A 12,519-nucleotide genomic window follows, 5' to 3' on the forward strand; every position below is an offset into this window, starting at 1 on the left:
GTATATGTGTGTGCATGGTATGGTTTTACGTCTCCCCTCTGTGGTATATGTGTGTGCATGGTATGGTTTTACGTCTCCCCTCTGTGGTATATGTGTGTGTGCATGGTATGGTTTTACTTCTGTCCTCTGTGGTATATGTGTGTGTGCATGGTATGGTTTTACGTCTCCCCTCTGTGGTATATGTGTGTGTGAATGGTATGGTTTTACGTCTCCCCTCTGTGGTATATGTGTGTGTGCATGGTATGGTTTTACGTCTCCCCTCTGTGGTATATGTGTGTGCATGGTATGGTTTTATGTCTCCCTTCTGTGGTGTAGATGTGTGCACAGTAGGGTTTTCTGTCTCACTTTTGTGGTATATGTGTGTGCATGGTATGGTTTTACATCTATCTTCTGTGATATAGATGTGTGCATGGTATGGTTTTACGTCTCCCCTCTGTGGTATATGTGTGTGCATGGTATGGTTTTACATCTATCTTCTGTGATATAGATGTGTGCATGGTATGGTTTTACATCTCCCCTCTGTGATATAGATGTGTGCATGGTATGGTTTTACGTCTCCCCTCTGTGGTATATGTGTGTGCATGGTATGGTTTTACTTCTCTCCTCTGTGGTATATGTGTGTGTGCATGGTATGGTTTTACTTCTCTCCTCTGTGGTATATGTGTGTGTGCATGGTATGGTTTTACGTCTTCCTTCTGTGGTATATGTGTGTGCATGGTATGGTTTTACGTCTCGCCTCTGTGGTATATGTGTGTGCATGGTATGGTTTTACGTCTCCCCTCTGTGGTATATGTGTGTGTGCATGGTATGGTTTTACTTCTCTCCTCTGTGGTATATGTGTGTGTGCATGGTATGGTTTTACGTCTCCCCTCTGTGGTATATGTGTGTGTGAATGGTATGGTTTTACGTCTCCCCTCTGTGGTATATGTGTGTGTGCATGGTATGGTTTTACGTCTCCCCTCTGTGGTATATGTGTGTGTGCATGGTATGGTTTTACGTCTCCCCTCTGTGGTATATGTGTGTGCATGGTATGGTTTTATGTCTCCCTTCTGTGGTATATGTGTGTGTGCATGGTATGGTTTTACGTCTCCCCTCTGTGGTATATGTGTGTGCATGGTATGGTTTTATGTCTCCCTTCTGTGGTGTAGATGTGTGCACAGTAGGGTTTTCTGTCTCACTTTTGTGGTATATGTGTGTGCATGGTATGGTTTTACATCTATCTTCTGTGATATAGATGTGTGCATGATATGGTTTTACGTCTCCCCTCTGTGGTATATGTGTGTGCATGGTATGGTTTTACATCTATCTTCTGTGATATAGATGTGTGCATGGTATGGTTTTACATCTCCCCTCTGTGATATAGATGTGTGCATGGTATGGTTTTACGTCTCACCTCTGTGGTATATGTGTGTGCATGGTATGGTTTTACATCTATCTTCTGTGATATAGATGTGTGCATGGTATGGTTTTACGTCTCCCCTCTGTGGTGTAGATGTGTGCACAGTAGGGTTTTCTGTCTCACTTTTGTGGTATATGTGTGTGCACGGTGTGATTTTCCATCTATCCTCTGTGGTATAGGTATATGCACGGTACAGTTTTCTGTCTCACCTCTGTTGTGTGGCAGTTTTAAGTCTCTCTTTTGTGATGTATGTCTGAATTGTGCCGTTTTCAGTCTCCCTTTTGTGGTTTATGTGTGCATGGTGTGGTTTTCAGTGTCTGAGATGTGTGCATGTTGAGTTACATGAAGAAACAGTTTGCAAATATTTGTAATGTTCAGCAGTCTAAATGTGAATGATAAGTTAGGATTCTGAAGGTTTGGAAGAGGCCTGGAGAGCTGGGAGGGTGACTTCAGAGAGGCAGATCCCTGCAGCACAAAGGAAAGCAGAGCCAGCCTCCCCGCGGGGATTGCTAATTAATCCTGGGAGCTGAAAGAACAGAGCAGTGATTGTTAAGCCCCTGCCAGAAGGGAAGGGCGAGGATGGGCCCAGCTGAGGAAAAACTGGGATTTGCACTCACACACTGGTTGCTTAGGTTTGAGGGGGAGGAGGGATCTCCTCGGCAGAGCTCCTCTAGGGAATAGCATAGGCCTGAGAAACTTCGTGCTTTCTCGTCTCTGCCTCTGGATAGAAATTTGTTTTCAGGAAATAACTCGGGGATTACAAATCACGCCTGCTGCTTGAGAGCATTTCCCTGCCCTGTCTGTGATGGGGACATTTCCTGTTACTCTGTCACTAAAGCGCAGGCCCAGCTGTCGAGGCTCCAGGTCTGCTGGCGTGGCCCCTCCAGAAAGATGAGGACAGGTCAGTCAGGAATGCAGAGCTGCTGCGGCGTGTGGAAACCCGTTCCTCGGTGACCCCATGGTACAGCCATCACCTTGGGACACCTTTTTGGCAGTTCTTTCCTCTTGTGATGTGATTACTGCAGAGGCTCTTGTGAGGCTGGCGAGGCACTGGCTGCGTACTCTCTGGGGAGCCCATTGCTCCTTCCTTTCCTCAGCATTCACTGCCTGTTTGCTTACGGCTTTCAGCAGGATCCAGAATGAGCTGCAGCCCTGGCTGCCTCCCGTTCTTGGAACTGTCTGCAGGTTTTTGGAGAAAGCAGGAAGTTGAGGCAGTGCTGTGATGGAACGAGGAAGCGAAAGGCTGGGGAACTTGTAAATCAGAATTAGACTGATTTGCATAGATTTGTGTGCAGTCGGGAGGCAGTAAAATGACCCACAGACGAGAGAGATGTTTAAGTCCTTTTTTCTGCCCTGGATCATCCGTGTAGCCTGCTCAGCCCCCTCACAGCCTACGCTGGCCGTTTGCTTTGGTCACTGCCATCGATACAGAGATACCCACACTCTAAAACCCCCTCACCCCCATTCTGGAAGGGCAAGCTGCTTTTATACTTGAGGTTACATTACACAAGGTACAGTAAATGGGGCATAATCGATTCTGTCCCACGGATCTCTGACCTCTCTAGAAATGTCACCAGAACGACTGCTCATCTGGTTAGTGCCAGCTCTGCACAGCAGGAGATGTTCCACGTGTGAGGCCGCTAGTGCTCAAACCTTGATGTGTGCCTCTTCTGCTCCACAGCACCTCATGCTCAGTGCACACCGAACCCACGAGTGCTAGAAATCAGAACCATGAAATGGAGGGTGGACATCTCTACACATTCCCTGCTATCTATGTGCTTCCTCTAAGCACCCACTGCTTGCCACTCTCTGGCTGCATCTACCTTTGCTCTGACCCAGTAACTCATAGTTTCTTATCAGCTTTCAAGATCACCTGGGTCCCCTCTTTGAATGTCAGACTTCTGACTGGTGAATTATGGTCTTCCCGCAGGTCATGGACTGAGGGATTATTAATTACTGTCAGCATTAGAAAGACGAGGTGTAATCCTCAAATGGTCACTTACGGACAAGCTGTGGTGTCATTGGCTAGAATGAGCGAGGAGAGGCAGAAGGTATATAAAGATGGCCATTTGGGCTGCCGTCCAGCAATCCAGCAGCCGCCTTCACCACAGCAGGCTCTATGCATCTCTTTGAAGTGTGAAACCGTAAGGCCCACTGAGGTCCTCTGTAACTGAAAGGCACTGCATGGACTGAAATAATTGAATTGGTCATGAATCTACCAATGCACCGTTCTTCTGGTTATCTCTGCTGAACAAAATGTAATTCGGGGAAGAGGCAGAGCCTGGCGTGTGGGTTTGTAGGTTCTGGCCTTCCTCCCAATTCATGGGCATTCCTTGGGCACGTCCTCATGTCCAGCTGTTCCAGCTCTCGGGACGTAGCGAGCTGATCTCTTCTGGGTCTGGGCTTCTGTCGAGGATGCATTCTGCATGCTATTGGTTAATAACGCTCACAAGACACTCGTTAAGGCTGTGCAGCCCCAAACACGCAAAGAAAGCCCAAACAGATTTAAAAAAAAAAAAAAGGCCTCCAGCAGCCCTGGCTGGACTTCCTGGGCCAAAATCCTGCCCTGAGACAGGCCTGGGTCGAGGTCTAGCCCTGGACAAGTGCCAGGGCGTTCCTACTCCAGCCCCCTCTCACATCCTTGAGATGAGCAGGACTGGTGCCCAGCCGCGTCCGCCTGGGGATGGCGCTGAAGTGACGTCACTTTGGCCCCTTTCTCTGGTGCAGCTGACAACAGAATGACACCAGCCACGTAGGCGTCCCTCCTCCCCATGTCAACGCTGGAGCAGGCATTTGTATAAGAAGGGGCTGCGGTGGAGGTGCAGCAGCGCCAGGGCTAGACCTCGGCTCCAGACCCAGCCCACGGCTCGGCCACAGAGCTGGGCCGTCGGAGGCTCGTTGTTTTTTTTTTTTTTAATGCAACGTTTACATAACTAGCCCAAATGTTTGGTGTATTTTCAGCAGATTCGTTTCATTCAGAACAAACTGAACATGGCCTCATTCGTTGCATTTTTTTTTTTTCCATTCGTTAAAAATGGATGCACACCCCTAATACTCATCTGTCCTCTGTAATGCGGTGGGCATGGTTAGTATTTCGGTGTATGAAGTTCTTTTACTCTCCGCAGTTGCAGAAGCCCAACCTGGTCTGAAGGGCATTTTGCACTCGGTGTATTCCCCAGTCTGCAAACAAAATGCTTGTGAGCATAACCAAAGGCAATCAGATTCTGTCCTCACGAATGGGCAAACAAGTTGAGCGACATTCAGGTGTTCCTTGCTGGTTCTACAAGAATGAGTTTTGGGCCTTATTCCCCCTGGTTAGAAAGGTCCCTTGCTTGTGTGTAAATCCCCTGGCAGAGGAACGGCCCCGCCCTTCGCAGAGGCATCCAGGGAGGGGGTGAAGCTTTGCAGGTTCTCATTGTTGAAATGCACAAACCGGTTCCATCTTTTGTCTCCACTAAAGGAATTGATCGAGGTTGACAGTGAAGTCGTGTTTGAGTTAGCTGCGTACATCTTGCAGGTAAGTGGCAAACGGGGTCACCCCTTTCATCTTTTTTTTTTTTTTTTCTCTATTTTACTTGGAGGCTCCTGCAATGGGATACGAGACCGGAGGCTTTGCGTACAGATTTTAGGAGAATAAATGTCTACTAGAAATACCACCAGTCGAAACAGTCAGCTTAGCTTTAATCCGTAAAAGAACTTTTTCAGTAGCCGGTCCAATCTCTCCCTGAAAGCCTCCGACTTATATCAAACCGTGAAGAATTTAAGAAAACGCTAAAAACATATTTATTTAATGATGCGTACAATATAATATGATTTCAATAATTACGCTATAACTGATAGACTTTTGCTTTGTTTAAACCTATACTGTGTTTGTTTGTTTTAACTTGATGTATTTATATTTGTAAACCGCCTAGACGGGCATGTAAATGTCTTATTGTTTGCGGTAACTTTTAAATAAATATATAGAATATTCAGCCTGACAGCTCAGCGTTTCCTTCCCGTGTGCTTAATCTGCCACGGTGAGGCTCTGGTGCATCTCTCTCTCTTGAGCAGTGCCAGCTCTGGTTAGAGCTATTCCTGGAGGCGTTGAGGGCTGGCTGGGTTGCACCTCGTTTATTATGGGGGAGCAGTGTGCCCCAGTAGGAGATGAAACAGCAGTGTGTGCGCGTGCATGAGAGAGACATTGCAGAGAAAAAGCACTTGTGATGCTGTGAATCTGGTTCGTTGTCGTGTGACGGGGGTACACGTGCTAGGCACCCCCGTCACACCCCCGTCACTCGGTTCTTCAAAAGTAAAGGAAAAGACAAGAGAGGAAAACAGTTATAAATATTTATCTCACAGAGGTTCTCGGTCCCTGCTCCTCACGTCTGCCGCCTTGCACGCTTGTGATTTTCCCCGTGGCTGCCGGCAGCCGTGCGCCAGAGGCCGGCCGTTAATTCCCGGAGGCTCCAGAGCAATCCTGGCGGCTCGGCTACCCTCACACAAACTCAAAACATCTGCCCAAGCCTCGGCGCTGCTGAATTTGAACAGCGTCCAACATTCGGGTAAACCCTCGCCCGGACCACCGGCTCTAATCGTGTCCTGAGCAAGCAGACGGTCCTGACGGCTTTCACGGTTCAGCACTGCCTTCCGCTTCTCAGGAGCCAGGACATGCCAGACAGATGCATCTGGTCAGACAGAGAGCGTGGATTCCTGCCGCGAGAGAGCTAAGAAAGTGAAGCTGAAAGCGAACGAGCCTGCGGGGAGAAGAGCAGGTCAGGTCAGGGAGATTAAGAGGCTGGTTCTGGGTGGAACTGGGGTTAGCCTTAACCCTGCTTCACCCCGCCCCGGTTCTGGCTCGTACGGAGCCAGCTGAGATGCCTTGGCTTGGCTGTAAATGTCCTGGCTTGCCCCACGTGGTCTGCTGAGCTCCGTCGCACGGATCCGCGCCGTTTGGGTCTTGATCCCACGTGCACGGACGTGTGCAGGAAGGTTAGCGGATCCCGTTGCAAAGCAGAATAGAACAGGGGCCAGAAGGGAGCAGTCTGGGCGTCTCCACGAGGCCGTAAGCCAAACGCGAGCCTGTTCCCTGGGTGTGAGAGGCTCCCACGAGCCACGTCCTGATTGCTTTTATTTTAGGGAGCTTTTAATGTTTTGTGTTTTCCAAAGCCTAAATCCCTCTGCTGTCACCACGTCTGCCGCCTCCCCTTAGAAAGCCCCTTCGCCAGTGATTAATTGCCGTGCGTCTGTCCCCGCGGTTCCCCTGGGCCCGTCAGATTCTGGATTCCTGAGCACTGCTGCTCCCTATCCACCCCCTCCGAAGTGAAGGAAAGGCGCGGCCTGGTGGTTAGAAGAATGCGCGGAAAAACCTCATTCAGATCCCGTTTCCCCCAGTGCCTCGGTTACCTGCTTAGGTGGTTGGAAGCTCCTTGGGGAAGGAACTTATTGTACCTTGGCCTAGTCTTGTTCAGTCCCCAGCCTAATACTGAGCCCTGAGGATCTTGCCCCGCCCTGAGCTCACAGGGCTCTCTTGCAGTTCTCACGTGTACGGGTGAGCTCGTCACCGAGTGGTCCCGAGCCTCTTCCCTCCTAGCTCAGGAGGCAGCTGCTAGAGCTGAACTCCCCCCTCGTGCCCCGTCCTTCAGACATCGTCCATCACGTCAGAGTCTCTCTCCTTTCCCTGGGCTGCAGGTCTGTAACTCGTTTGATATAAAACCTCCCGGTGCTTGGATCTCTAGGTTACTCCCAAATGTATCGTCAGGGCACCCCACAGGAATTCGTCTTCCCGCTGCTCTCCCTGCCTGCTTTCTCTGGTGGTCGGAAGAGGTTATTCTCGGCCACGTCCCGTTCCTGAGTTCCACTACCCCGAGTCCTCCTCTGCCACGATGGCCTTCCAGTCGGTCATTTCTGTAAAGAAGACGCTGGGCATTTGCCAGGACTCTGCAAGGCGATGCCTTGCCGCCTGCTCTCTGGTTTTCCGTGAACTCCTCTTCCGCTGCCTAACCCCCCTTACATCTGATTGCTCTCTCCCGGATAATACCGCACAGGTGATTTAGGATTTCTACTTGTACCCCCCCCCTTGCTTAGCTTGAATGCTGGTCCAAGCAGGATCTGAAACGCTGGCGAGGGGCCGGGTGGATGCAAACCGTCACATCTGTGTAGTAGCTCCTTGTGCACCACCTCCACTGCGCTGACTTTCTGTGCGAGGACAATCCCCTGCTCTGGAGAAGGTCAGCAAGGCTCATCCCTAGCTCCCGGGCCAAGTCCTCCTCACAGATCAGTGGTACCTGGTGCCCCAGTGACATCCATTCTCCTTGCTAACCTCCGAATCCTCCTCCCGCCCCTGTGGAGCCCCCTCGTCCTCTGTCGGATGCATCTGCCCTCTCTTTTGAGGACCTTTAGTCTCTGCTCTGGTTGCCCGCAGGTGTCTGTGACCCTGTGCTTGACTTCTCCCTGTGCCGGTGATACCGGGTTGGGAATTATCGTTGGACCCCCCCCCCCCCCCTCACTAGCTCAGCCCTGAGTCTAGCGGTTTCCTTCATTAACCCGTCTTGAAGGTGCGGCTGCTGCGGATATGTAGACACAAGGGCTGATGCCGCAGGTGAGGCTGGCGTTTAGTCTGACGAAAAGGTTTTGCTTAAAGGGTATGTGTTGCCCTCTGCTTCTCCAGAGGGAGCTGATTTGGGAAAGATTCCTTGAATGCTGGAGCCCTGCAGACAGGCGCTGTCCCATCCCCCATAGCGCGCCACGGGCGACGGTGCCACGGGTGTGGAGAGCTTCCCCCTTCCCCCCCCCAGCGACGTGGATGGTCTCTGCTGCCGCGCCGACACCGCCGGTGGCAGTGATGCGACATCCCAGACAGGCGCCGGTTTTGGCCCATCCATGGCGCCAGCCCCTGCCTCATCTTTCTGTGCGTCGGCCGGCTCCGGGTACGGCAGAAGTGACAGCGGGGCTGTTTCAGCTGCCGTCCCCACCCCCCCGGGCAGAGATCGGTGGTATCCACGTCCGGTCCTTGAGGGTCACAAGCGGGCCAGGTTTTCAGGATATCCCTGTGTGCGGCGGCGAGCAGGATTACTTGGTAGGGACCCGGAAGCGAGTACCACCGCTCTGGACAATAACAGGAAGCACAGCACGTCCGTAGGCAGAGTGCCACAGGGGTGCAGAAGGCGTGGGGTAGAGGGGAGGGGACCCTGCCGAGCAGTGCACAGTGCGTCCTCCACCTTCTTCTGATTCTCTGTGAATCTTAAAATCAGCGGCCGGGTTCACTTGCAGAAGGCGTGCAGCTGGAAACCGCCGGACGCTGGAGCGCACGGTGTCCCACAGACCCTGGATCCCAGCCTGAAGGCAGAGCTCCCCGCCCGCACCGCACGGAAGCCTCTGCACGTTACAAAATTCTCCGCAGGAAAAACAGGATTGGCTTCTTTTGACTTTTCTTCCAGCAAAACGGCTCGCACTGCTGAGCTCTCAGGCTCGCATACTTCTTTCTGGGGGCGTTGAGCTTTCCCTGGGGAGCTCGGTCAAGCCTCTCTTGTTCTTAAAATTGCACTTGGGTTTGCTTAGTAAGAGATTCAGTTCTATAAATGAAAAAAATCTGCATTTATAATTTAACTGACCAATATCATTTTTCTTGTCTTTGTTGCAGGAAGCAAAAGGAGATTATGTAAGGTAAGATTTAAGAAAGCGCCTTTAATTCTTTGCTTTAAGGATTAAACTGTAAGCAGACAGGACTCGTGCTGTCCTGGAATTCATGAGAGCCGCCTGCATTCAGAAAGAGAATTACTCAGCTCCCAGGCTCAGCAGCGCCGGGGGCTCTGACCTCATGGGACATTCATTTAGAAGAACATATAGCCTGCCTTCCTGATGAAAAAAAGTGATTTCCAAAGCAAGTCCAGACTGACCAGGGCCGAGAACACCGAGAGCTCACGTGATATCCCGTGTTCATAGGGGCTGTGATCATGTTATGTTCATGTTCACCGGGGCTGAGAACACAGAGAGCTCACGTGATATCCCGTGTTCATAGGGCCTGTGATCATGTTATGTTCATGTTCACCAGGGCCGAGAACACCGAGAGCTCACGTGATATCCCGTGCTCATAGGGCCTGTGATCATGTTATGTTCATGTTCACCAGGGCCGAGAACACCGAGAGCTCACGTGATATCCCGTGTTCATAGGGCCTGTGATCATGTTATGTTTATGTTCATCGGGGCTGAGAACACCGAGAGCTCACGTGATATCCCGTGTTCATAGGGCATGTGGTCATGTTATGTTTATGTTCATAGGGGCTGAGAATACAGAAAGCTCACGTGTTATCCCATGTTCATAGGGGCTGTGGTCATGTTGTGTTCATGTTCAGGGGCTGAGAATACTGAGTTCACGTGATATCCCATGTTCATAGGGGCTATGGTCATATGTTCAGGGGCTGAGAATACTGAGAGCTCACGTGATATCCCATGTTCATAGGGGCTGTGGTCATGCTATGTTCATGTTCACAGGGGCTGGGAACACCGAGAGCTCACGTGATATCCCGTGTTCATAGGGCATGTGGTCATGTTATGTTCATGTTCAGGGACTGGGAACACTGAGAGCTTACGTGATATCCCATGTTCATAGGGGCTGTGATCATGTTATATTCATGTTCAGGGGCTGGAAACACTGACAGCTCACGTGATATCCCATGTTCATAGGGGCTGTGGTCCTGTTATGTTCATGCTCAGGGGCTGGGAACACTGAGAGCTCACGTGATATCCCGTGTTCATAGGGCCTGTGGTCCTGTTATGTTCATGCTCAGGGGCTGGGAACACTGAGAGCTCACGTGATATCCCATGTTCATAGGGGCTGTGGTCCTGTTATGTTCATGTTCAGGGACTGGGAACACTGAGAGCTCACGTGATATCCCATGTTCATAGGGGCTGTGATCATGTTATATTCATGTTCAGGGGCTGGAAACACTGACAGCTCATGTGATATCCCATGTTCATAGGGGCTGTGGTCATGTTATGTTCATGTTCACCAGGGCTGAGAACACCGAGAGCTCACGTGATATCCCATGTTCATAGGGCCTGTGGTCTTGTTATGTTCATATTCAGGGGCTGAGAACACTGACAGCTCACGTGATATCCCATGTTCATAGGGCCTGTGGTCATGTTATGTTCATGTTCAGGAGCTGGGAACACCGAGAGCTCACGTGAGGTGCAGACGTAGGTGAACTTGCCCTCCTTGTACAGATATTTGCAAAAAAGGCTGAAATTGGCAAAATTATCTCCATCAGCCTATGGGGGGGAGCTGCCTCCTGTAGCCTCCTGTAGCGCTGCTTGTGCCTGACTAATTCCTGAACTTCCCCCTCTGCTCGGAGCAAATCCCAGGCCGAGAGCAGGATGAGGGGGATTTTATCGCGGCCTGCGTTGGGCTCAGCTTGGACCTCAGCCTGCATCTGCGCACAATTCACTCTGAGAATCGGCCATGGTGCGCAGGGCACTGGCGGCTCGCTAGGCGTGTGTGCGTGTGCGCGTGTGTGCGTGCCTCAAATGTCCCCCTCCCAAACCAGAGCACCTCTTTCTAGTGCACACGGAAAGAAAGCACTTCAATGCCCACAGCACCACCCACCCCCCGGGCAGTTTTTAGAAACGCGTGATCTGAAAACCAAGCACCCTACACTGCGCGGATGGGATATGAAAGCCATGAGCCTCCCTAGTTCAGACTTATCCGGATAAATGCCAACTTAGCGAGCTAAGTAGCGGCAGCCAGATACGTTTGAAAAGCACTAGCGAGATGGACAGGTAGTGCACTTCAGACGTATCCGGCTAAGTAGGCCGGATGGTTCAGAACACAGCCGGGTAAGTGCCGCTATTTCTCCGGATGGTTCAGAACACAGCCGGGTAAGTGCCGCTATTTCTCCGGATGGTTCAGAACACAGCCGGGTAAGTGCCGCTATTTCTCCGGATGGTTCAGAACACAGCCGGGTAAGTGCCGCTATTTCTCCGGATGGTTCAGAACACAGCCGGGTAAGTGCCGCTATTTCTCCGGATGGTTCAGAACACAGCCGGGTAAGTGCCGCTATTTCTCCGGATGGTTCAGAACACAGCCGGGTAAGTGCCGCTATTTCTCCGGATGATTCAGATTTGTGCGTCCAAGGTGCTACGCAGCCAAATAAGTTAGAAATCGGCCAGATAGCCGTGCACAGATTTATTCGCGCACGCGCTATTTTGTGTGTGTGCGAGCGCTAATTTTTACGTGCGCATCGTTTAAAAATCCACCTGACGGGCATCGGCAACGCGCTCGCTTCTTGCCTGCAGGAAAAGCAGTTGGGATCAGAGGTAGGGGAGCAAGCAGTGTGCAGAGCTCTGCATGTTTAAAAGCCCCCGCGGGGGGGGGGGGGAGGGTCAAATCTCCGTGGGGGGGCTTTCCTTCCTGGGCAATTTTGAAAGGGAAACGTCCGTGCAGATATTTTCCCTTTGAGGACCGGTGCAAAGGACGGGGCTGCCTGGGGAATTTAGGAAATTGTAAGAGAAACGCAGATTTAAGTTCTGAAAGGGATCTCTGTGTGGCTTAACCGCAGAGCGCGGTGCCTGGGTCACAGGAGAGGTGCACAGGGTACAGATGAAATATTCACTCGCACGCTCTGCCTTCGGTGAGGTTACCGGGGTTATGTAGCTTTCAAAATTGGGGAATGGCCCGTACCAGCCGGGCACTTTGCTGCGGTGCGGGTTGTTGTTTTTTTTTAATTTGCCCCCATTGTGTAACTGAAGCTCTCTTGGATTTGTAAAGTACACCGGAGCCAGAGCTGCTGACTTCCCACAGAAGCTCCAGCGCCGCCTGCGGCCCGACGGTCCTGCACCGCGTGGCTCCTGAATTTCCGAATGGGGCTGCATCTTGAGATTTGCCTGCAGGCCTTCCCTAGCAGGTCTCAGCTCCAACATGAGGTGCATTGCATGTGCAGACACTCAAAGACAGCAGGAAGTGGAGGACAAAGCAGGAAAATCCACCGATCAGTAACCTCCAAAGGAGCGAGTTACAGTGACAGCCGCACGGACACGTGACGTGCGTCACTACCTACATCCAGCGTCCTGTGCCTCTGTGAACACCTAACTCTGCAATATTACGAACCCACGACCCCCCCAAGGCCCTCGTGCACCTGGAGTCT

The 12,519-nt window shown here is 51.4% G+C and overlaps 1 protein-coding gene across 8 annotated transcripts in view; it reads left to right on the forward strand.

The window, feature by feature from the left end:
* The window catches only part of FRMD4A (FERM domain containing 4A), a 461,080-nt gene that overhangs the window by 311,847 nt on the left and 136,714 nt on the right, over positions 1–12,519 (forward strand). For all 8 annotated transcript variants that reach the window (XM_029617199.1, XM_029617198.1, XM_029617203.1 and 5 more), the window contains 2 exons: positions 4,860–4,916; positions 9,021–9,043. In XM_029617199.1, the coding sequence (XP_029473059.1) occupies positions 4,860–4,916; positions 9,021–9,043 (80 nt within the window). The remainder of the gene's footprint in view (positions 1–4,859; positions 4,917–9,020; positions 9,044–12,519) is intronic.

This window comes from Rhinatrema bivittatum, chromosome 9 (genome assembly GCF_901001135.1).
Source record: "Rhinatrema bivittatum chromosome 9, aRhiBiv1.1, whole genome shotgun sequence".
In the NCBI taxonomy this organism is placed as follows: domain Eukaryota; kingdom Metazoa; phylum Chordata; class Amphibia; order Gymnophiona; family Rhinatrematidae; genus Rhinatrema; species Rhinatrema bivittatum.